Source organism: Magallana gigas, chromosome 5, assembly GCF_963853765.1.
Source record: "Magallana gigas chromosome 5, xbMagGiga1.1, whole genome shotgun sequence".
NCBI lineage: Eukaryota > Metazoa > Mollusca > Bivalvia > Ostreida > Ostreidae > Magallana > Magallana gigas.
Window position 1 is genome coordinate 14,017,986 of NC_088857.1, and position 26,712 is coordinate 14,044,697.

The following is a 26,712-nucleotide window of genomic DNA, read 5'->3' on the forward strand; positions in this document are numbered from 1 at the left end:
TCGGGGAGGAATAAATTCAGGATAAATCAGGGAGAATGAGGTCCTATTCTCCTCCTCATACATCGGCTGATGTCTATCATAAATGACTGAATTCCGTGAATGGAATCCAACCTCATATTCGATCTTTAAAATTATCATACTGTCATCATAGGCACTGGTTATAGACTTATTAAGTCAATAAAAGCATATATAATGTTGTAATGGGATTTTTAAGATTGCATTTTCAGATTTGGGAACATCTAATTTTGTTGTGTATTGAAATTTTACATTGTATGAATTCACTTTAGATGAGGTCTTCTGATAAGCAAAGCTGACACTTACGGTAAGCATAGTTAATGGACTGTGAAGGATTTGCAGTGAATTCTACCTCTTGGAGTGTAAGATTTGGAAGATTTTCTTTTGAAGTCGTCCAATTTGTTCTCTACAGTTTATGGTGATGAGCAGCCCCCAAAAAACGGGGATTGAGTTGCGATGGCATGATATGAAGATTTTCGGCTTTAATAGTGGAAAAAAGTTAGAAAATTGTCTTGTTAATCTGAGAAGTTGCTGCATATCATTATTCAGGAGATTTGAAAGTGATACATTTGTATATGATATAGTTTTCTAGATAAATAGGTCCCTTTTCAGGGGTTTGGACTAAATGACCTTCTAGAGAAGTCTCGATTATCAGTCCAGCAGACTACAAAACTTCATCCCCAAACAATGAGCATTTATGTGTGATCACCAAAGTTCAAAAAGGTCATTTCATTGTAAGAAAGAAATTAGAAAAGGGTGAAACATTTTTTTCTTCTTTTGGTGATGTAGCACAGTCTACACTGATACACTTGTCTATTCCTTCTACTGGTACTGCTGATTTGATAGAGTGAAAAAGGCACGGAATATATAATTATTAAATTTCGAATTTCAAGTGAAAGTGTAAACAAAATATGGCCCCTACTGTAAAATATTAATTTAGATACCAGGCAAAAAATGTGATAAGAATTTAAACAAACTTATATTGGTATGATGTTGTTTGCATTTGGCCTTCGTCAGAATATGAATTGTTGACCAGACGAAAACTGGAGACTGGTCCATTGCAATAACCGTGCACTCGAATGGCAATCCACTTGACTGGGATTTCTGACGACCACTAGCCGCTTATCTACCACAAACAAACAAATTGAGGGCCTCTTGGTCTGCTTAGGACCCAAATCAATCATCAAATTTGTGTATTTTGTTCTTGAGGCTTTTGTCAGTGAAAATGGAATCTTACATAACTTTTTGATACAAATGAGAAAGAATGGCCTGCATGCTTTTGCAAGTACATGTATTAACTTTCCAAGTTCTTGATGGCCCTTGAAGATACCCAGCTAAAATTTAGAGAAAAGAATAAAACAGCCTGGTAATAAAGATCTTGATACAACTATATACGTCCTAAATATCTACAGTTTTTGGCAAATGACTGGTAGGATGATGTTGCCCCCTTTCTTGTTTTGATTTACGATGTAATCATCTTTTTATCATTTTGCTGGCACAGTCTTGTCAGATAATATATAACTTTACATTAATGAAAAACAAAAGACCAGAGATGTCTCCACTGAGTGAAATATGGATCTGCACTGACTCTTAACATCAAAATCACAAATCTGTGCAGGGAATCTATTGAATTTTATTTAATGTTTTTTCCCTATTGCTCCATTTCTGAATTACCAATGTTTATGAAACGCCTCTTGAATTCTTGAACATATCTACACAAGTTTACCTTGGGATTGTTTGTTCTTCAGTGATATATCATTTCTTATGAAGATAGGAACTCCTCTCTTCATAAATCCTCACCCCACCCCCAATCTTTAAATCTGAAGATGCCAAAAATTATGATAACCATTTTGTTTATGTTCAGAATGCAACTTGCAATCAAAAGTCTTTACTGTGTACCAACACAAAAGTACCACTTTTCAATGATTTTGAACTGTTTGTAAAATGATGAAATTTTCGAAGATGGTAGTTTCTAGCTGCATCATTGTTGGAACCAACGGGCTTTCTATCCGTTACACTGCTGTAATGGATAGAAAACCTGTGGGTTCCGATGATGAAGTTGAACCTTTCAGTTGCTTACTTCAGAGGAGAAATTGATCAATTCTGTACCTAAAAAATCAGTTAATTTTACAGAAGATTATCTGTGAGCATTCTGATAAGGTGTCCTGCCTGTACTTTCCTTTAGGTTGTGGTATAGTCTGCTACGTGTAATATTGCAGAAGACTCCGTAAGTTGATCTGTTCTGTTGGATACAGGAACAAAGTTTTTGGCATTCTGGCTACACCCCTAATTGCGGTCTTTTTATCTGGATGATTAGGAAACTTGAGGTATATACCTACAACTGTTAATTACAGGCTCCTGCCTAGGTGTGGGCACTTCATGTATCCATTTACTTGTTGAAATACACCTGACATTTTTATCAGGAGGAAGGCCTTAAAATCATAAGGTTGTTGGGATTCAATTGATGTAGTTATATCAGCAGGTGTCTTTGAAAAAAAATGAAGAAAAAATAAGGTTAGGGTTAAAAAAAAAAATTGGCTGGATTGGGTTTTATAAAACTGACAGGAAAAATTATATATGTGGGATTGAACTTTTACAACTTCCTGTTCATAGCGTATAACAGTTGTGATATCTATGAGTGTCAGCTTTACAGAAAATCTTAAATTCAGATGGTTGAGGTCTTGGAGAAAAGATTTGGAAAAATCAGTCATCCTATTCATTTTATATTCTTCATTTGAATAAAAGACTCTACAAGTTTTATCTTCTTCATTCAATAATAATATGGTGGCAGAAATTGGGCAAGTCATTCAGCAGTGTAATCATGCAGAAGTAGGGCAAGTTATGCATTCTTTGACCAATTTCGTTAATGTACCGGTATTATTATTTTGACTGTGTGCCAGCAATATGTGTAGTTTTGCATCATGTATTTACTGTATATGAAAATATTATATCATATACATACACAATCGTGCATGTTTGTTTACCCCTCCATTCTTTGGGAATATGAACACACCCAAACAAATTACGTTTGATTGCCAGAAATGTCAGATAGGTTCCTCCTTATGCAACATTTACCTTTTAATGTGATAAACTATTCTGTGACAAAGAACATGCTATCTTTAAAAGCAAAAAAAAAAACAAAAAAAATATTGACCAAGTTTCAAAATGAGAGTATTGTGAGATTTTGGTTACTGTATACAGGAAAATATGAAAATATTCGCCCCCGTTTTATTTTCGCCCTTGTTGCCAGTGGGAGAATTTAAGACTAGGCAATTTCAAATGTCTCAAATCATCTCTCTTTATACACAACTGTGTTGGGGCGAATTCCGGATGGGGTGAAACTGTTTGCATGTGTAGAGGGGTGAAACTACAGTGGGCGAAAATAACCCTGTATACAGCATGTGCCTTCCAGGCTCAGGTAAGGACATATGCCTTTGGTCAGCATTAGCTCGATGCTCTTTTTCATTAGAATGCATACATGAATTACATGTACAAATGTTTATACATTTACTTAATCCATATCACCCAAATCCATCATCAGATGCCATGAGTGCAAGCATGAATGCATAGATTAAACATTTGTCATTTCATGTTCAAACACTGATTGTGTTAGCAAACATAGATGTGCTTTTGCTGAAATTTTCAAAGCAAGGTCACCATAAGGGGAGGGGTAGAAGATTTTTGGGGTTTCTGCACACTTATGAAGGACAACCACGGTGTAATTTTATATACCCAAATTTTTGAAATGTCAGATGAGATCAACCTCTTTAAATTAATATTGGTTTATGAAAAAATTGAAAATATTATTAAAATCAATATTCAAATCTGCACGCATTGCATGCTTACATAACTAAGGGTCTGAAAGCAATTTATAAATGGTCCTACATTGAGAGGAGAACTAGATCCACTTTATAATTCTAATCTGACTAGTTCGTGGCCCTTTGCATTTCACCATGCAAGCCTGTGCAGCTGTTAATATTTATAGACATACATTTCTACCTTATTTACACTTTGTGGTCTATACTAACCCATCAATGCAGATCTCTCGTAAAAAGCGTCACCTTAAACCTGTTTCACTGGAGTTTTGATGATGAGGAACAAATTCCTCTCACCTGAAATTTCAAGGTATTGTATTGCCATAATTTTTTTTGTGTCTCCTTTTATGGGTGGTATGAGCCAGTGTGAAAATTTCAGGTTAGAGTGTATAATAAATCATAGAAGATATGCTTAAGATGGCTGCATAAAAAATGAGATTTTTTTCCCCTCTTCTTGGGACATTTCATGTGCTTGAATATAAATGTGGCTTAACGTCAACCTTGTTGTTGCAATTAGAGGAGTCTGTGCTATTGTTGGGGAGGAGAGCCGTGTTAAATGGAAGGAGGGGCACCTGCTGGGAGGGGCAGGGGGGAGGGACACAATTATTTTGTCATTAAAGAGCATCACAAAAGGTGTGGACAGGTGATAACATTGTAACCTGGGTATTTCTGCATCATTTTGTCAGAAGAAAAATTTCAGTGGACAGTTACTAAAAATTAGAATCACTGTGGGCATTGAAGAAAAAAAAGAAGAAAACTGTGACTTTGTTGATGCAATAATTGATGTTTTATATCTAGACAATATACATTTTTATGTTGAATGAATAAGGAATTTCTCAGAACATGTCTATGTCTGTGAACTGTTTTTTTTCTAGCTAGTTTGTTTTCAGGAAAGATTAATTAGCTTCTAACAAATGTTGAATTAATTGTCAGATGGTTATACTAATAATGATAGAGAGCAACACAATGCATGGAAGATATCAGCTTGGCATGACCAGCCAATTGTTTCAAGGAAACTTGATAAATATAGGCCGGAGTTTTTGACAACAGGTTTAGTGAGAGATTTGATAGATATGAATACCTGTATGAAAGCATCAGACATGCCTGTGAAGGCGGTTGATAATGTGTTTTTTTTAGTTCTCTAAAAAACATCATTATCAGCATATATATTTATATCATATAATCCTGGCAGAATCTGTATTCAAGAAATATAAAATTTCCATAAAACTTGATAATTTTTTTTCATCATTATTTCCAGACAGATTTTTAAAAAATGTGTACGTGTAGCCTGCCAGGTGCATATTCGATGTTAGTCAATGAAAGGTTGCCAATATCAAAGAAAACAGAACCAAAGACAGAAGCATAAAATGCATGTTTGTCATTCACGCTTTTCAATGACATGTCGCGTGAACATTGCAGTGTCGACAAAGTGAGAATTCCTGACAGAAATATCTCTCACTTCACCTGATACCCACCATTTACATCTGACCTTTTAGTTCTTTGGCTGGAGAAATTGTCTTCTGCAGCTTACTCTGCTTGTTTGATGTGATACTGTTGATGTCTTGGGCACAATGATATTTTGTTCGTTCATGCTATGCACGTTTGTTCCCATCTTTTTTCAGCTCAAACCTTTTTTTTTTTTTACGTTTCTTTTCGTGTGTTTCTGTGTGTGTTAACCCTGTGAGGTTGATAACATAAGAAAGCAGGCAGACGCTATAAATTGGTATCTGTCTGCAGACTGTCGGCCTTTCTGGATCTCAAGATACAGTGTGATATGTCAAATCTTCTCAGAAAACCATAATCTGCAACATAAAATTCAAACTCAGAATGGCATGACATGTAGCATGTGTATGTCATTTGTTGTAATCTACATCTTCTAGGCTAGGTTCCACTTGATTTGCTGTCGTAGCGGTTTAAAACTTGCTCAAGTCACAAATCGAATTAATCCCAAAGTTTAGATGCAAACAACTGATGATAATACTAATACCCTATGGGAAGATATATTCATAAACTTCATGCTTAATTTGTTGACTGTCTGATCACAGTTTAGGAGACCATGAATAGTGAAGGGAGTCATAGGCATTATACAAATATATCATCTTCTTAATGTTGACCTTGTCTGAAGGTCGTTTAGATTAAAGTCAGATTCTACACAGAGAATCCGATTATGATCCTAAATATCAGCTATGTCACCTGACCTACAGAAGACGCAGGCAGTAAATTTTCTCAGGTAATGAGGTATCTCCGGTATATATAGTCAAAACAAACAGGGTGGTGAATTATATTTAATTATATAATACTGCGTCAGAGCGCTTGAACGACTCCCCTGCTAACATTCTAACAGATAGACAACTGACGACAGACAACTGGCAATTTCTGTTTGAAGGACCCTTCAGAATCCCCAAAATAGCACAGTTTTCATGATGCGATGGAAGCAATGACAAGAATTCAAAAGTGAAAACAAACATTTCTTCAAATTTTTGTATACACCTTGTGAAATTTCAAAGTCAAGATTCCTCTTGCATAATAAATTTCCGAAATAATTTAACAGCCGTGAATAATTACCCCAACAATGCCAAGAAATTAGGATTCTGTGAAAATTAGTGGAAAAAGCATGTCCTCCTGAAAAACGCAAGAAGCATATTATCTGTAATAAAGCTAAGTAATTTGTTAGGCAGCATTTAGCTTTAACTACCTTTCTGATGCCAGGAATGCTAGCAAGTGCAGCAGAAGATAGGTAGATACACTTGTTTTACAATGTTTGCCAAGATCATCTTGCATGTTAGCTGAAGACAGAGATGGAGACAGCCGTGATTTATTTGCGCACTAACTGCCAAAGCTTTGTTTTTACTACAGGGAAAGTCATTTACGTTGAAATACAATCACTGTTTTAAAACTGGTGATATTCAGGTATCAGGTAGTAAAAAGGGATTTACAGTTATGTACAAAATTGGATGTTACAACTCTAATTATAAACATTTCCTTCTAATTTGATTAATGAAATAGTTTCTTTGTGTGTCATATTCAAATAAGTTCAATGTTATTGCTAATGTATAAAGTACGTAAATGTCATAATTTCAATTGACAAGTAAGTTCAGTTTGATCCAGTTACCAGTACACAAAAACTTTTTTTGAAATTATTGCATTCAAATCTCAGTTGAATTTCAGGCAACACATGGTTACAGGGCTATTTTTCTGTAATTTGTCATGGAGCTGTGTTTGTGGGGGTATAATAATTAGAAATGGAAGACATTTATATGAGAAAGCCATTATTTAGATACACATAAACTGAGGGATCCCTCACACTGAGCCGAAAACAAAGACAAATGACCAGCAACATGTCATGTGCTGACCTGTAGATCAGCTAGAACCACTGCCTGCAGACATGACACAGCTTCAGTGAGGCAGCCTTCTTAATTGGAAACTTTGATTTACATCCCATGAAAAAGTTTCTGTTACTCAAACTTACCTATCCAATGGTCGCAACTTGCAACAAAGATTGTATATGATGTCCTGAAGTGTTTATTAAGGGGGAATAAATCTTGCTCCATGGCAAGGGAGATGATGCAGGTTTTTGCAGAAATGAATGTGTAAATCTTCCTGGTTGGCATTAAAGAACTCAAATTTTAACCTACATTTGTCACTTATACTCGCACATAGCATAATAAGTAGTTGACAGATGATCCTTGATTAGGTCTGAAATAGCATCAAATCTTATTTTTAAACGTTACATAAATCAGAGCTAGGTAGGGGAGAGAACTCTGCGGTAAGGATGACATCAACATCTTGCTCATGTTGAATAATTTATAATCAACTTATCTCTTTTCCATTGACAATCGTCAGATAAAAATAAAACACCAGGTAGTATAATGCTTCAAACTGTGTACATTTGTTATCTTAATTACCAAAAACAAAAGTAGAGAGTAAACATTCAGTTGGGGCATTATAAATACTGATGATAATTCCTAACCCTAACTGCGGCATTCCATGAAAGAGTAAATAGAGTCTGGAAAATGTTGTCAAGATGACACAAACTATGTTCAACAGACGTGTCTTGTAAGGAGAAAGATTTTTGTGTACTTTTATATACCTCTACAGAAAGAACAGGTATGCATATATTTTTCCCCCAATTTTCTCCATACAAGTGGCCGCAGTTTATTATCGTGCGCTGTGGAACATGACCCATAAGTAAACTACATTACGTAGTTCTTGTCAGGGGAGCTACCAGGATCTAGGATGGAGTTTTTTTGGTTGAGAGGAGAAGTTTATGGTCGTGATGTACGATATCGCCCCCCTCACCCCCTCCGCTCCCACCTGGCAGATGATCCAGATGTATAATGAAGAGAAGTTGTGGGGCTATTTGTTGGGGTGTGATAATTGGTCATAAAGGTGAGATATTTGGTTCTTGAGGTGACATGTCAAATAAAGCCCAAGGAGGCCTAGCCACTGTAAAATATGCACTCAATGATGTATTACAAACAGACACTGATTTAAGAGGGATTAGTGTTACTGTGTTTCTGTGTCGAGAACATCCAGGAGAGCACATATAACCAACACCTTATAAGACTTCGGACGAAATCCCCTATGTCAGTGGTTGTCCTATATGTGTTGGTTTTGAATAACACAATTTCAAACTTAATATCCAGTACATTTTCGGATCAATGTAAAAAAGTTTAGTGCATAAAAAAAGGGGGAAATTGTTGTATAAAGAGACAGTTTGTGGTTACCCAGTACATGTATAATCATAGCTGAATTCAATGCCCAGAATTTTTTTTTCATGTCAAGTAGAGATTTTCAATGTTGGACAATTTTTCATTGCATCATTTGGGTATTAAATGACCATTAAGAGATTACTACATAAATCTTGTCGACCAGAGACTGGTTAAAGATAGATTGATTGAAATGGAAACCTTTGAGAGCTGGGAACCGTCTTTGTTGGTGGGCACTTTGGGTCTGACATAAGTGTCATTCGGATTATGTAATAGTTAATGGTACAACTTAAAAAAAATTGACAGCATCTGTTTATGGAGATCTGAGATTGGGATGATGCATGGACCGGTAATCCAAGCCAATGTTTAGTCTGAATTTGTATTACATTAACGTCCTCAGTTTTTTCTGTGTTGATTTGATTCATTAAAAGCTGTTAGTCTGTAGAAGCAATAAGTGCATGTGCCTGCTGAAAGAAGTCTGGAAAATTGCTTCGACATCTGGCACACTGAGTAGATCAAAATACCTATGTACTTTTTGTTTTTTCCAAGGTTTTGATTTTTTTGGGGGGTAAAAAACCATCAACTTGTATTTCTTTGACATAAATACATATAATTGTGGGAGCAGAAAATGATGCAATTGTAATGTACCTAAAGCCTTTCACTACTTTGTTGTTTTCATTCCAAAGTCTTCGTAATCATGCAGTGAACTGCATGCTATGTATAGCTCTTCATTATTTTATCAAGGGTAAGTGTATCTGACATTGAATTTAAATATTTTATGCCAAACTCTGGGAGTGGTGTACTGATTTTTCGTATTGGACAGGTTGGCGTTTGATGGCCCTCTAGGGAGTCTGGCTGGAAACAGACAGAAATAATGCTCCTTTGTATTATATCAATCTGGTTCACTTGATTATGTCTGATGTCATTAGCAATAAAAAGGAAGCTAGCTGTTCTTTGTGCCACTGCTGGGGGTGGAATATGACGAAGACGTCTCAAAAGCTTGATGAAAATCGACAGTGACGATGTCTCTCTCTGAAGTTTCCAATTTCGTCACCTCTGGGTATGAGACTCAGTGCTTTCTCCAAAAAACGTGTCTGCTGAAATGTTAAAAAATTATGGATATGACAGATGTAGAAGAAATTTTTTTGGAGAATCATATTGTATTAGGGGGAAAGTGGCTGACACATCTGTTCAATAGACAAATGTGTCACAACTAATGAAGGTTTAAAACCCAGCCAGTCAAGAAATTTACAGTCTTGCTGTTAAATTTTCATCATTTATTCATTAATGACTTCTCAACATTACTGGACAATTTTATTTTAATAAAAGTTTAATACCAAGATTATTTGGACTCAAAACCCTTGGGTTTTTTCTCACACCAGTCTTCTTAATTGTAAATTTTAATTCAAACATTAGTGAGCAGTACAAATAATTGTAGTTTGAATTACCGGTATTTGTTTAAATATGTACCAGAATCATAACATTGGGTTTTATTCAATATTCTAAATAAAATCTTGTAAGCAAATATGCCAATGTAATACACCTACTAGTATGTGGAATACATGATTACCTCATAAATATTACCTTTTAACCATTAGCAGAATAAACTGAATTTTTGTGATATGTAACCTTATTTTGGATAAAATGGAGCTAATTTGGGGGTAGGTTATCTTTTGATATTGAGTGCATGATAGCCTCCAAGAGTAATGAGAAAGTTAGACTGGCTGGAACATTGGGTGGACAGGTTCAACACAGTATGATATGGAATATTAATGAAGCCCATGTCACAAATGTTGCCAAACGTTTATGATGAAAATAAGTACATGCATCTAAAACTGTAAATATGGTGTATTTTTGTATCTGGTGTATGCAGATGATACCAATTTAGCAATGCATTTTTTATGCATGCATTTCTGTACTAGAAATGTACCAGAGCTCTATGCACCGAAATGTAAACAAGCTTTGGGAAGAAGTATTTGTCAAAAATTACATTTTTGCTGTTACTGTGTCTATCTTTGTGTAAAAACTATATTGGTGAAACACAATACATTGCTCCTACCCAATTTACAGTGATGATAACTCTGGTGTTAATATGATATTTTCAGTAGGTATTTTGTTACAATTAGGTCAGTACTTATTGCAATGAGTTGGCTATATTTTAACAGGGCTCTGGAATTTTGTTTTACTTAAAAATTGTATGGTATATGTACAGGGTTGAGAGACCAATGATAAATGATGCCATATAAAGATGAATTAATAGTTTCTATTTCATTTGACATTGAGTTTCATTCGTTTGAAGAGTTTTGTATTGTCAGAGATGATACTTTAATTAAGGGTAAATATGTTTTATGTATAAAATTAGTATGACAAATTAATGTGTGTAGTGAAAACCATATAGTTTCTCCTAGTATCTGTTTCTTAATTTTCAATTCAAGAATTAAAAAAAAAAAAAATTTGAAAGTCTTGCACTTGAATGACCAACTGTCATTTAAATATTTCTATGCTTCTATCATAGAGGTATTTATAAAGGACAGTGACTTGTAACAATATACAAACAGCCTGATACAAGCCATACCCTTCATCTTGTTCCCAGTGTTTGGAGTCCAAATAGGAGGCTAGTTGGGTAGGCTCACAGCATGGTAAATCAATTACCCTTTACCCCAAACTCTCAACTCCTCAGGTGGAGCGTTCAGCTAGGGTTATAATCCCTCGGCCATGATGCTGTCAGGATAAATGATATACTATCCACTTTCTTTGTTTGATATACAAGAAAAAATCCTCTTTTTTTACTCCCAAGTGTTGATAAAATAGTTGATGATAAATTGAATGTGATTCATGGTGTGTTTTTAGGAGTATATAGTTTTAAAATTTGCAAAATTGTGTTTTTCTTGGGTATATTTTAGGCATCAGAAACATTTTAAGATCCCTCTCTATTTTGCATTTTTGGGAAAAGAGTAACATTTATAATTTGTTTGTCATCTCATCTCAGGAGAATAACAATCTCTCTTGGCTGTATTTATGTCCTTAAATGAATCAGTTTGAATGAACTCTATTTATTATAATCAATTACACCATATTTAACTCAAAGAATGTGTAACTTTTTACTTTACAGGTGTGATGGAAAAAGGCACAGAATGTATCTGTGATGACTGGAGATAATTTTGTATTCCACTATGCCTGCAGCAAGGAGGATTATTATCTTCTGTGTTCTTCTTTGTGCTTCCTTACCAATTCCATCAGCTGCAAAAGTTCAAGAGCAACCATTCCCCAAAGAATATGACTTCAGATATACTACTTTTGAAGGTATTTATGATTATGACACGTATTTAGAATAAAAAAAATTTCACTCAGCATAATCAAAATGATTAATTAACCTGTGGAATTTAAGAGTGTTTATTGTACATGTATTATCTCTATACACATCTGAATGCTCAAATAGAAGTTGTGGGGTCATCTTATTTTCATACTCCAAAGCAATGCAAATTTAATAAGGTTCCCATTTATAAGACTCTATTGTTGTTCTTCTGTTGATTGTCCATACTTTAATTAAGTTTGTCCAAAAGGAGATACACACAGGTGTTTCCTTCGATTGGCTCCAACACTGACTGAATGCCTTTGATACACAGGCTGTGAGGGTTGGTAGGAGCTGATTTCTACAATGAATTGATTAGCCAGTTTAACACAGCTCTGCTAAATGTCATTTTGGTCACATTCAAATTCCTCAGGTAGGCTATAGTGACCCGGTTAGGTTGATATACTTGGACAATATTTCTTACCACTATTTGCTCAGGGCAGTGTTCTTTCGTATCGCCTTAATCATAAACCGGTCTCTGGATCCATGATACAGGACAACTGGAAAAGGATGAAAATATGCAAAAATTGTCATATATATACCTCATATTGAGAGTGGAACCAAGAACGTTTGAATAGTTGATGGGGACTCCTCGGATTTGGGGGTTTTATCTTATTTTCCTATCGAAACGAGATGATTAATGACCAAGTTGTTCTTTTTAACAGCTCTTAGCAATGACGTGAAAACTCTGATAAAATTCTGTCAGCCACTTGTACATAGATTAGGTGTCGGATTAGAGTATTTTGTGAACATGTGAATCGTTTGTTTGACGTTCCCCGCAGTGCAGTAGTTATTGATATATGCATTCAAGATTTCGGGTATCATTCGCGTTGACCAATGGTGCTATGTCTGACTGTCATATTTGATTTGTTTTGCTTTGTGTGAGAGCCCTCTTATTAAACAACTAGAATATGTATCCAAATGCTTCGTTTATTTTAAGAGGGACCAATTCATTTTGAAATATGATAAATCATCAAAATTGTCATTTATCATATAATTCAAAATATGAGTCACAGAAATACTTCACATCAAGATTATTACTCTATCATTACCCTATACGTGTAAAACAAGCCCAATTATTGGTGAATTTTTTTGAGTCTTCGGATGTAATAGAAATTGATCGGAGACATCATCATGTCCAATTTTCCTAACTTGTCTGGACTTTTCTAGCTGAAGATGAAATCCAGCACCCCTTTCCATTATCAATGAGGAAGACCCAGTCCAATAAAAGAGATATAAAAGATAATTGCCTTTAACCATATCACCTACCCACGAGCTCGCCATAACATCCCCCTACAAAAGGCCTCTTTGTTATTTAACAGTAAAACTGACCCAAATGCAAACCATGACTCTGACCCCCACTTACGAATTTGTTTTTTATTTCTGTGTTTTGTCAATGAGGGTCGCAGTTGCTGTTGACCTGAAAACCCAAACCTAATTATAATGTATAGCTACCTTTGACACATGGCTTGACATCGACTTGTGTGGTTCGAATTGTATAAAAAGGTCTCCAGAGAAAAGTTGAAGAATGGGATGTTTTTACATGTATTATCCTTTATTATTTTTCTTCGCCAGTAATCAAGTCTGGTAATAATTAACATCATAAGGGTCTCTTGTCTGATGGTGCAATGTAAATATTTGTTCGGTCCAACAAAAAAGAATGTCTAATGCGTACAAGAGTCGTCAATGAAATCACAACTGTGTCAATGTAAATTCGGTTATTTATATTAAAGTTTAGTTTCTTTGTGTATTGATGTTGGAAAAAGATTCCAATTCTAATCAATGAATTTAATCTCTACTCGCCAAAGTTTTGGAAAATATCAATATTGTACTTACTTTGTGCAAACCTCTGTCCCAGTAAAATGAATACTTTTGAAGTGTGATTGAATGTCGCAGTGCAAGGCCAATCTATTAAAGGGGTGACCTGAAATAGTGACATTTTGTTAGGGTGGAAATTGTCCCACCCCAAATTAGGGCTCAAGTGATACTTTCTTTGAAGTACATGCAACCTAAATTGAATTGAATTTACTTAACTGAAGAATAAAATCCATAATTAGATTTAGCTCAATGATTAGCTCATTTGATATTTCGTCAGTGATTGAATGTTTATCGAGTTCTCTGTTCTTTTTGGTTACCACTTGCCAGCAATAAATATCAAATCTGTAATCTTCCAGAGAATAAGGAGCAGGTACAGGGCTGATGGAAATGATATATCTCCTGTAATTTTTGTAGCTCTCTGAAATGAATGAATGTCATCTGTTTCTATAAAAACACCAATGGCAGCTATGAAATATATTCTCCAGTGAGGAATAGTCACTGATGAATAGGACTACAGTGTAGAGTCCCCATGAAGCACTTGATGACTTTGAACACCTGAAGCTGGTAGGGGGGAATTTTAAGAGAGGTTGGAAGAACAAATAACAAAGCCAATAGGAGTTTTTCTTCTCTTTAATGCATTTGGGGACAGTACATGTATATGCAGCTCACTATCCAATTTGATAGTAAGCTATTAAAGCTAATAAGAAAATGTAAATCTTCCTTTAAAAAAGAGCATTGCTCTAGACCAATGGGAACAAATTTAATTCAAGTCTATAGGTTCTTGGTCCACAGCTAATGGTAGGACAATTAGCTTAATGAATCTTTAGTTCCAATGAAGCTAGGAGGTAAATATTTTCAATTGCCTGACCTTGCTACTTGTAAATTTTTAGGGTTCATGATATTTAACAAGTTCAGGACATTTAGCCACTTCTGCACCCCTGTTTTTCATGCATGTTCTCATTAAAATACCTTTCTACAATGATAAATTGTCAACTTGTTGAGTCTTGACCATACAGACCAAAACACTGTCACCCCACTATAGATAAGTAATCCATTGGTTTGTGTGCAAAGAGACAGGCATATCCTGTTGGTTCTATTAAAAGGTGTTTTAGGTCAAGATAGGTAAATACATTAAAAAACATTTGAGGGGAAATGTTAGCACATATGGAATGTTGGTGATGAAAGACAATGTGGAAAAATAAAATGCTAAGTACATGTATACATATAGGTCCAGGAGAGGGATAAAACAGAGGAGTTCTTAGCGCTGTATCCTAAACTTTTATTTTCTACATGTATTGGAGTTTTGGAAATCTTTTATACTTTGACAGACCTGTCTAGCTAAAAATCCTTGATTTATTACTCATTTGTTGCTAAATAATTCAGAAAACAAAGGTGTCCACAAAAAAGATATCTTTTTCTATGATTTTTTGTTACACTGCTAGCTTCAATGTCGGTGTTATTTGATTGATCTTTCATCATCATGTTTAATATGTAGAATAGTTGGGTATGGTGCAAAATTTTATGCTACAAAACATTTTTCGAATGCACTTTGAAAATTACCAAAAACTAAAATTACAATAGAAATGAATATGAACTTTATATTGTTCTTTGTGGGAGTCTTGAGTTTTCTGGTGCTCAGAATAGCTTTGATTGCACCAGTCAACAATTAAAGTCTTTTTATGACATTTTCATTACATCATTCTTGTAATTACACAAGGATTGCAGCAAATTGATAATTTTAAAAATAACTTGCTGCAGAACTCACCACACCTTGCTGAATGCATCTTTCCACCCCAAATATTAACGAGGGATGCATTGGAAGAACAGTGGCAGAAATGCTTCCTGTGAGAGCCTAATTGCACCATCCTGAGAATTTTATTAATAATCTGCAGTGTTTCCTAATTTGCTTGATTACTGCTAATTATCTGGACTTTATGTAATTATTGGTGCTGTTTAGGGAGAGATTTCATCATGCTTGATTGCTAGGCTGCTTGCGCATGAAGCCCAGATTTAATCACAAAAATTAAGTCCTCTTTCATATTTTGGTAGCCACTGGTTCCAAAACTGCAGAGAATTCTTAGATTACATGGATTTTGATGCCTTTGTTCTGCAATTTTCATAGCAGATGGTTTTTAAAATAGAGGAGGGTGGAGTTGCCTAAAGTCTCTCTATAGTGTCTCAATCAGATGATGAAAGGAATTGGGATCCTTTGTATATATAAAATGTTACGCACGTAAATTGAAGCATTTAGGATAATGTACAATACTAAGGGACATTTCTCCACTGATACAGCGTCATTTGAGATGAACTTAAATGACATGTTTCCTTGTTGAAAGCTCTAAAGGGCTTTGGATCATCTTGTATTAAATTATCAAGTTTGAATTACTTAAATGTCTTAATGGGGACTACAGGTGTTTTCAGCCGATTTAAAATATTTGGTAATCATGTAAATAGACACAAAAATGAGGGCAAGCTCCTTTTGAAGTGTTACAGATCTCGCTATAGATTGTACATTTTTAATATATTAGTTTGTGAATTAAATTGCCTAGGTCCCAGGTCGGAAAGCTGAATGAATTGTGTTGTAGTAAGATCCCAGCTCGGCACCGATTGATCTGTCTCATTGTCAATTGTTCGGTTATATGCTGTGAAATTTTTTTATTCTATGAATGACCATTGATTTTCATTCAATACTGCACATCTGTGAATAAGGGCTTTTTATATAACACACAGTACCTATCTTTTGAAAGTTCAGGACATTAGTAATGGTTCAATACCTCAACAGTCATTTTTCAATTGGAACAAGAAAGACCAACAGAAAATTTGTATCATCCATACTGTATTACTGTAAGATTTATTTGGATATCAATTAAAAACATCCTTTGAAAAAGAATTAAGAAACAATTCAATAGGTCTAAATGTAGCCAGCAAGAATGTCTCTTTGCAGAATCTCTTTCACCACCTATTAATGGGGTAAATAAACCCTTAATTCTTTCTCCTTGATAACTTTAAACTTTTGACTTAGTATAAAGACTGATGACCGAGTTCTAGAGTGAGACATAAGACTGCAGGCATGTTTATATATGTACCTGATGCCTTGGCTAAATGAAGCATTTTACTAATTTCTTACTTCATTTTTGAACACATGGGGCTTAATGAAGTCAGTAAATTATCTAACCTGCATACCAAAAAATTATGGAGCTACCAATTTCTGTCTAAGCTTAGTTTTGGTAAACTTATTTAAAATTTCGTTTAGAACTTTCAGTGCATTATTCTGTAGACATAAATGTTAAGACATTTAAATAACCTATTTTGAATTGTAATGGTTTTAAAATTGATTGAATAAATATTAAGACTTTTAATAATCTGAAAGGATAAAAAAGTTAGAAAGTAAATAAGAGGGGACTACATCAAAGGGATTTGGCTGAAGATACCTTAAGGTTACAGCTTGTTTTATTTTAAAGTGAAATTTTCTTTGTATTACTGAATTACTATTCAATACAAATACCTAAAAGTCAAGATTTAAGTAATTTCGGAACAGTAACATGATTTTTAAGCACATTATGAAAGTCATCTTGCCCCTGCCTATGTACTGATGTTTCAATATTTGCGGTCAAATTTGTACTTGCAAATATACTTTCATATGTCCAAGTTGTTAGATACAGCATGATTTCGTCATAAGCATTAGAGGTTAAAGTTTCTTTAAACACTCCATTTCTATAATTGAAAAAGATTAGCTAGAGGTTCCTCTATTTTTGCGTGAGCATAATGACAGAAAGTTACCTGAGATTAAGGTGCACTAAAATCTTTGATAGAAATATTGTTATGCATGCAGTGAAAGTTTCATGTCAAGAAGTGCTTAAACCATCTATACCCAGGATTCATTTCACCCAATATCTCGTAACATTCCTTCAACAATGTAAGATGAAGCCATTCATAAAGAGAAGTCTTTATTTACACATCATCTCAAGTTTTGCATGTCCGTTCTGTATGCTCAATTAAGTTTCAATACATCAGACACAACTGTCTGTCAGTAGGTATGTGTTGATTCTTACATGTCCTGAGAGAGGGGTCAAACTTGTTGACCCATTAAAAGACTGGATTCCTGTGCGTAGTTTTTATTGTGGGTGATTTTTTTGACACATGTCAGCGGTATACATGTCATGTAACAGAAATATTAAAAGCCAGGCAGAAGAGGCCATGTTCTGATAGTTTTATCATTAATTATCTCCCTCGACAAAGCAGAGAGGAAATTCAGACATGAAGTAGATGTGAAATTTATGTGGATAGGGTTTGTAAATGCGATGGGGGAGATGCCTTTAAGTCTGTGCATGGAGACAAATGGAAAGTAAACAAGGTCAAAATTTGACAGATCAAATTCATAATATGGTTGCTATAGAGATGTATTGTCATCCTGGCTTCAGCACCAGAATTTTTGCGAAATTGCATAACTTGAAATTGTCCAGTTGGTCCATAAAGGTTTTTGTACGGTGATAACTTGAAACATGTTTTTCTTCACCTTTAAGGTCTGAAAGAGATTAAAATTGCTAATGGATTTCTTGGTGTTGATCAGCCTATATCATTGTGGCAGCATAAACCACTTGGATCCTGAAAGAAGGATGAAAGATTTTGTATGGCTAGCTTCTGAATAGAAAAAAAATCAGTTATTTTATAATTTCTGATTTTTCAGTTTTCAAAAACAAATAGTACCGGTACACGTAATGCATACCTGATATTGACCGTTCAGTGTTTGAAGATGGATTATAAATGAGCTTGAAAGAAAAAAAAGTATTGTAAGATGTGAAAGATCAAAATGAAGTTAAGGTCATGGGCACAAGTCACTGTTGTCATAAACTTGCCAGCATGCTGAGTCTCCAACTGAATGAACTTGGATTTATCAGATACATACCAAAAAAAATAATAAGGTTAAAACTGATAATGAGCAAGCCTTGAAATGTGGGGTTGATTGCCGTAGCTGGAGATAAAAGGAAGATACCAGTGGCTAATTTTGTTGATTGAAGCTCACAAACATCATCAGCATTTGAAGATCTCTGATATATGTGGGGATTAAAAATGCAGGATCCCCTAGCATTTTGATCCTCTTTGGTTATCATTTAGAGCTTTAGAATTAGGGTTCTTCAGTATTGCATTCCATGTAATCTAGTCAATCTTTGATAATTTCTCAATGATATTTGATACTAATTAAAAATAAGAGAATCTGAAACTGTGCAAATATTGAAAATATGCATGAAAAAGTATTGTGTACATTAGTAGCATTCAGACAGTTCTAGCTTAGTCCTTTGGAAGTTTTTAATACTTTTGTCTTCTACTTTCTCCAAAATCAGTTTTCCCCAATAATAAGTTCAAGTGCAAGACAGTTTTCCCAATACCATGAATTCATTACATTGTATTCAAACTCTTTCCACTGGTGAAAGAGCCTAACTCAATTTATAATAAGGTTTGTTAAATTCACAATCAGGCTTGAACAGGTCCCCTGAGCAATTTGTGTCATTGAACCTCAGTGGCAGGTAATACATCTGTCCTTGACCCCCGTGTTGCTGTTAAACAAATAAATAAAAAAAAAAAAACATGGGCTAGTTCTCAAAAACCAAAAGACTAGTAAACAATCCTTGGACATGACTTTTAATACAATGATTGATGGAGCTCTTGAGATGTTTTAATGTTGATCTTTGAAATACATGGATGTTGTAAATAAATTGGAAGATGGAGGTTAAAATGGGGAAATTTTAGAGTTTGTTTGGATGATTGTCTTTAACTTATGTATATACATTTTTATACCTTAGCTTATTACAAAGTTTTGGGTAATATTGGAATTATCAATTTAGTCTGTCAGTATATGGGTTTGTCCATTCTATCTGTTTATATTTATCTGACTGTAATGAGGTCTGATATTTAAAGGCTTGTGTTTCCTGTGACCCGAGGGTTACCTTGCTTCTGAACTTAGGTTATGAACCAAGGTCAAGGTCACATCTCATCTAAATGTTATTTGTCCTTTTTGGACGCTTCTAGTTTTTTTTGCAAGACCAACAGAAATCTTTTAAGGTTGGCAGCTGATAATTATGAAGAGATGTTAACTTGTTTAATTAAATCTTGGAGATTAAAATGTAGAAAGGGTAATTAAGTTTTCAAATCAATCCAGTGATTACTGGATTAGGAAAGTGCAGTTGTAATAATGATTTATTTGTCGAAGTGTCAGATTGGAATTATGGAACAGACAGATTAAATAACTTAATTAATAGAAATTAATACCTGTCAAATTAGTACATGTATACAGATTTTCATTGTATTGCATGTAAAAATAAAGATAACTTGCATAGAACTTTTCTTCACTAAGCAGTTGCTTAGTTATAAGCTGTTCCCTAATGATATATTATTTATCTTTTTTTTTTATCTGAATAACTTCAATATTACTGCCTTTAAAAGTATTCTGAATGGCAACTATATACACACTTCACTCTCTGCACCCTGGAATTTCATTACCATTGCATTAATTAAGAAATCAAATCCCAAATCATTTTTATGTGTAAATTGTTGCTTTTCCAGTTTTGGGTTACTGTTCATTGGTTGCTCATACCTCAACAACTTTCAATCTAAGTACTGTCATACAAAATGCTTGAATTTATTATTCCATCCTGCATTCTCTGTCAGGTGCATTAAACTTCAGTTGTTGCAAAATTGATATTTATAAATGCATTGATATGCATGTGTTAAGATCCATGTACACATACCATTATCGGTTTTATAATACTTATATCAATCTTCTTTGCTCCAATGAGACTGCGTATATACATGTTTAACTGGTTTTGTTCGGAGTTGATGCAAAAACATTGGGTGCTAATCTTGCACTTGAAAACTAAATATATTAACAGGTGTCAGTTCATTTGGTGAACCATTAGGCAAAGGTTACTGGCCTTCCTATCTCTGTCTTCTATAGCTCCACCAGAAATTATCTTCTCTTTCTTAAGTCTTACTTTCAAATTGCTAACAGTCCAATAAAATAGAAGAAACAAAAACCAAAGGGCAATGATTTGACATTAGTAATTTTATCTTTTACACAAGTACATCAAATTTTGTTTTGTCAGAGAAGTCTTTTGGTGTTATCATTTCTTGCTTAAGGTTCATCGATCAGTTGTTGTCTGAAGTCTAATGGTGACTGTACCATTCTGTTTGTGTCTGAGATGGGCTGTCTCTTGGACCTTCACTTGTCAAATCTTGAGGTAATGAAGGCTACAGTGAGGGACTGTCAGTGTTACAGACACAGGCCGTCCTTTTGGTCAGACCGACTCCAACCCGGACCGATGCCTGATGGTTTAATGACAGATTCAAACAGAAAATGAAATTTATTGCCTCTTTATACCGGTAGTTATTTTTCCCTAGATAAATTCTCAAAAGGGAATGTTTTCTGAGAATTCACAGTAAGCTGACATTGGGGTTGTCCTGCTATGTGTGTAGTGCTCGTTAATTTATATTGGTCTTGCAGCAAGTTTGATGTTTACAAAAACAGTATTTGAAACCCATATTTGGTTATTATTTGGGTGCAGGTTGTCACACAGAATCAACTTTAACTGAACTTGTAGATGTGGCAATTACAATTGAATTCCAAATGCGTTTATATATATATTAGGCAATCTTCTAAAAGAATAATTTTCTTTTGTTCCTCCTAGACCAACCAATATGAAAGTACTGGCTAGTAAAAGCCAAATTTATTTGAAAAGAGCCTTCCATAAATGTTGTTTATGTTGAAAAGCTGTTGAATTGACCATTTCACTTGAATCTATACTGAATATTATATTGTACAGTATATGTATGTAAAGAACAGATGCGTTTGAGATCAGATTGTAGTTTATTTCTACATTACATCTTGGTATAATATTTGGCTGAACCTCTTTTTCTGTTAAATACACTTGCTTGCATGTTCCAAAGGTTCAAAAAAGTTTAATTGGGAATAAAAAGTAAGCATCAACAAATGTGCATGTGCCAAAAATAAATAAAAAAGTGAAATGAAGATTAGAGCACAAATTAAAAAAGCTAGATTTTTTTCAAACTTCAGTTTATGAACAAATCACAGAGTTAAGGTTTTTTTAACTGAAAAAAAACTTAAAATTTCATTTTTCCAGATGTTTTTGATTTTTACAGAGTGTGAAACTTATCTAAATAATAAATGGGGCGTTGTTTCAGTGCAAGAGTTAAATGGTATCTTATGACAATAAGATATGAAGATTACACCTCTGAAGATCATAAAGCTAGCATTCAAACATTAAAGTTTTCAAATAAAAATATCTATGCTAAGTCATTGGAATCGGTGAAATGGTCTGTTCTGTTGGATTATCAGACTCCTGTTATTTTGTTTATCGGTCATTAAGGCTTTCTACGGAGCAGTTTTATTTACTTGTTTTGCAGATTGTGGACTGCAAAGAAGTTGTATGCTAAAAGTTAATGTCTGTAGACATTGCCAGATTTCAAATGGTCTGGAATACATCTCAGACAAACCTTGAAGCTGCTTCTTTTAATTCCTTTAATCAGACATATAGTTGATATTGGTTCTGGTTTTTGTAGTTGCTGTAAATAGATTGGAAAGATCCCTTGGACAAGATTTTTTATGTATTATAGGAAGGGAGTAGGGCACTCTAATGAGAGAGAGAGAGAGAGAGAGAGAGAGAGAGAGAGAGAGAGAGAGAGAGAGAGAGAGAGAGAGAGCAACAAACAGACACAGAGAAAGAGATAAAGACAGAGAGATATCATTCTTGCCCTCAATTTATTGTTGTTCACAATCTGACAAAATCATTGACTTAAGATCTATGAAATTGGGAAGTAGTTGTTATTATTAAGGAAGGGAAGGCTGTAGGAAGGGAAGGCTGTAGGTAGCAAAGGCTGTAGGATGTGAAGGCTGTAAGAAATGATGGCTGTAGGAAGTAAAGGCTGTAGATAGTGAATGCTACTCCTGTTTGTTATTAGATTCTGCAGCAGCTTTGAACAGGTGGCTGAATGCAGTCTTGACTGATTAAGACACCTGTTTTTTTATCTTTGAAAGAGAACGTGACTTTCTCAGTTTTGTAGGGATATCAGTAGAAGATTCCTTGCTTTAGATGTGGGCTGTGTTACAATATCATCGGGCACATGTATTACATTCATCATCTGACTTGCATTAGAAACAGAGATTGGTTGATTTCATCCTCTACTTGTTTTATAAAGTACAAATGTACATGATATTAAACTTTTTTGTTTGAGATTTTTATTCACTGATAAGTTGGAAAACAAAATTTGATCTGAAAATCTGAATTATTGAGCTCTAAGTATCGCCTAACGATTTTCTGAAATGTTTTGCCAATCAGATAAAGTTGTAGCCGTTTATGTTGGCTACATTTCTTAGAATACATTTTTATTGTGATATTTTAGAAAATGCCTTTGAATTATACAGAATATTGGAACCATCTCTAGATTAACTGTTGATAAGAAGACAAAAAATTCTTTTAGGTAGGGGCTCTCATATAACGATAAAACATTGATATTTGAAAAGTGCTTCAGCATCAAATGTGGTTTGAGAGCACTCTTTAATACACCATGCATTTTTTTTTAATAGGACATGCATCCTTTAATACTAGGTAATAAGATACATGCAAAAAGCCACATCACAAAGCAAAGCTTGTATCTGCTGAGTTAACACTGAGCAGAATGTCAATGCCTAAAAGTCACAGAGATAATGAATCCAAAAGCTTGATTAAGGATTATCTCGTTGGCTAATGCATTTAGCTAGTTAACAGGGAGGTGGATAATCTGGTCATGAATCGAGATGAATGTGTATTTTTTGTTTGATTCATGATTAAAGTTGTCTGGGGCCTGTGAAAAATATGGACTGATGTTGTTTTTTTTACTGTAGATTGGGGTTGCATAGTTATCTTGAATAGGTGTAAGAAGTGTATTCACATTACAAATGAGGACACAGATCAAACACCTACATCTGTTACTAAAGGTGCATGAAAGGTTACAGCATCCGAGGGTTCTTCTGATAAATCTCTCATACATGTATTAACTTTCTGTTAATTTAAACGTATGGCCTTGGCCTCAAAGGTTATTGAAAAAAAAGAATTTATATAATATATATTTTTGGGGGGGGGGGGGGGGGTGTCGATAAACTCGTGCAGTTTTTTTCTACTTCATCAAGTTTGCAAGTTTTTTCTTTCAGAAGAAGACCAAAAGAGATCAAGATCGAGTTCTAAAAACAAGCAAAATAAATTATTTTTGGCATGTTAAAATTTGTTTAGTTTGTTTTTAAGCAAAATTATAGTCGTCATTTCCTGTTTCTTGATCCTGAGTTGGTTATGTTACCCACTATTTTTGAATGAAATCTCAGTTGAATTTCGTACTGATGATGTAAAAAGAGGGGGTAGAAATAGAAAAAGATTTGAAACTGCTCTGTTCCTGCTGATTTGAAATGATAAGCATTTTATAGGAATTAGCCAATATAAAGCTATCATTAGGCTATCATGGAAGTTGAATTAGATATCTCTAGGGCACTGACTTTAAATTGAAACATTTTAGCAGTACATTGAATGGCAAATGATATCTACTAAATATGGGATATGTCATTTTTTGTCGAATTCATCAAATGTCAATTCTGAAAATCTGGGTTAATTGATGAAATGTAGGGAGCATTAGCTTGGAAGCTCTTCATATTATCAGCTTGCCTTCATATCTTTACCACAAGATTTATATTAACTTTTCTCATTTGTTGATGTTAGATTTATTTGCTTAAACTTTTGCTAAATGAGTATGTTAAATAGAGAATATAAGGTGTTGAGCAAATTAAAAATTGACATAAGTAAAGTACAACTTGAATTTCACATGTATTTTATCAAAATACAAAGAGCACAGTATTAAGAGTTACCTACATAAATTTTATATATTGTTCAGTAGATATTGATATAAGCTGGTTTTTTATTTCTGCAGATCTTGAGGAGGACAACAACACATTCCAGATATATACCCATCCGGACATTGTAGGGTCCGTCCAGGCCACTATAGATGATGCCCACGACCAGCTGATAGTAGGAGCTAGGTGACTATTGAAAACATACACATATATTCAATTATTGGACATAGAGTACATATTTTGCCTTTCTCACAGAGAGAGAGAGAGAGAGAGAGAGAGAGAGAGAGAGAGAGAGAGAGAGAGAGAGAGAGAGAGAGAGGAAAGAGAGAGAGAGAGAGAAAGGAAAGAGAGAAAGGAAAGAGAGAGAGAGCAACAAAATAAAGTTATTAAAAAATCATAATATGCACATGTTTAAAATATAAGCATGCAATATTTTAGAATTCTCTTCTAGTAATTTTTTGAGAATGTCAGAGAACATTTTTTGTAAACTTTTTAAAATTGAAATCTCATAGGGAACAACTTTGGAGGTTTTCTCTGCAAGATTTGAGCCTCAAGGAAAATGTAGAGTGGAATTCAACGAACAGAGATGTCTGCGTGTGGAGAGGAGAACAAAAGGTAAAAAAAATTGAAGGGGGTGGGGGTTAAAAAAAAAGGATGTAGAATATGGACCCTGAGAGGTGTCTTATTGACATTCAAGTGAGACAGGAGTGGGCCCTTAGATTTGGACTTGTTCATGATCTTCTGCTGTCATTCCTAAATAATATAAGATGACATACTGCTAAAAACTTTTGAAATGTCAGGTTTATTTTTGTGTTGGATGTACAATGTATAGGTGTATGCTTGGCTCCAGAAAGCATTGTCTTGTTACTACATGGGTGGGGGTAGGCATTGCACCTGGAAAACATGGAAATTGAGCAGTTGAATTAGGTTGTAATCACTTGACTGTCAGACTTAAAAAAGTGGATGGTGCATAATCTGATTAAAAGAACAACATAATGTAATGGAGTAGTCCGGGCGGAAACCAAATTCAAGTGTTGTTGTGTGGTACCAGCCAACATTGTCAATATTGCATCCAAATGGTACGATTTCTGGCATTAATTGGAGAGAGTGTTCAACTTGAAGGCCAGTGAAGAACTTTAGGTGCAGTTGAGAATTTGTTTACAAAGTGATGAGGAAATGGTAACCTATTTGACAGATGGGGAATGTCAAGTGCCATTCACAAACTAGCCAAGTTCTGTGTTTGCCTTAAATGTACATTTATAGAAAATCGTAGTCTGTAAAAGGAACAGGTGATTGAGACGTAGTAAATTTTCTCACGCCAGATTTAAATCTACAACTATTTCCGCAATCACGCTATTCTGAAATGAAGTACATTCATAATATATTTTGATATTTTCTCTTGGTTGTGGAATAATGTTCAGAAAGAACACCCTATTCTTTTACACTCCCTTTTCCCTCCTGTTTGTGGTTAATCACTGAAAGGATTAAACAAAGTTGAACATCCTTTCATGCAGTTTAGATCCTAATTGCACTACAGGTGCAGTTTTCTATATTGTATGTACAGAAAGGGTACTGATTTGTGCTTGAGAATCAAATTGCCTGTCTGTCAAGGTGTGAGACTATGTCTGAGGTATAACTGATCGTGCTTTGACACTTTCCTGTACTACTGGAGACTGGTGTTGCGTACATTTGTTATTATAAGATATCATCATCTCACCGATTAAGTGAAATGTTTTATCCATAGAATTGTTGACCTCATATTGTGAAGCAATCTTCACTTAATTAATGTACATTTGTTATTATAAGATATCATCTCACCGATTAAGTGAAATGTTTTATCCATAGAATTGTTGACCTCATATATTGAAGCAATCTTCACTTAATTAATCTCTATTTCATAACGGGTAGTTTTGTTTTGGTGGAATTACATGTAGGGGGCATTTCAACAGCTAGGAATGTAATGACGTCAAAAATAAACATCATAATAATAAACATAAAAATCTATGGTATGCCATTACGCGCAAAAATTATGGCGCTAAACAAGAATCAAGCCAAAATATAATATTGCTATAATAATTTAATTTATTTTATGTCCTAAATAAATCTTATTAATGA

General features: G+C 34.4%; 1 protein-coding gene and 1 long non-coding RNA gene across 9 annotated transcripts in view; one reads left to right on the plus strand and one right to left on the minus strand.

Annotated features, from left to right (window-relative positions):
* LOC105322766 (semaphorin-5A) overlaps window positions 1-26,712 on the plus strand; it is a 53,891-nt gene that overhangs the window by 12,290 nt on the left and 14,889 nt on the right. For 6 of the 8 annotated variants that reach the window (XM_034471268.2, XM_066083948.1, XM_011421640.4 and 3 more), the window contains 3 exons: window positions 11,652-11,842; window positions 24,675-24,783; window positions 25,110-25,212. In XM_034471268.2, the coding sequence (XP_034327159.2) occupies window positions 11,713-11,842; window positions 24,675-24,783; window positions 25,110-25,212 (342 nt within the window). In that variant the 5' untranslated portion in view covers window positions 11,652-11,712. Of the gene's footprint in view, window positions 1-4,029; window positions 4,141-8,200; window positions 8,220-11,651; window positions 11,843-24,674; window positions 24,784-25,109; window positions 25,213-26,712 lie in introns of those variants that run through there. The other 2 variants (XM_020065043.3, XM_011421641.4) reach the window with 2 other exon arrangements.
* On the minus strand, window positions 11,876-19,353 carry LOC117689697 (uncharacterized). The gene is made up of 3 exons (XR_010713855.1): window positions 19,180-19,353; window positions 12,316-12,391; window positions 11,876-12,192 (listed from the first exon to the last, which is right to left on the minus strand). It is a non-coding gene; the product is annotated as an uncharacterized lncRNA (long non-coding RNA).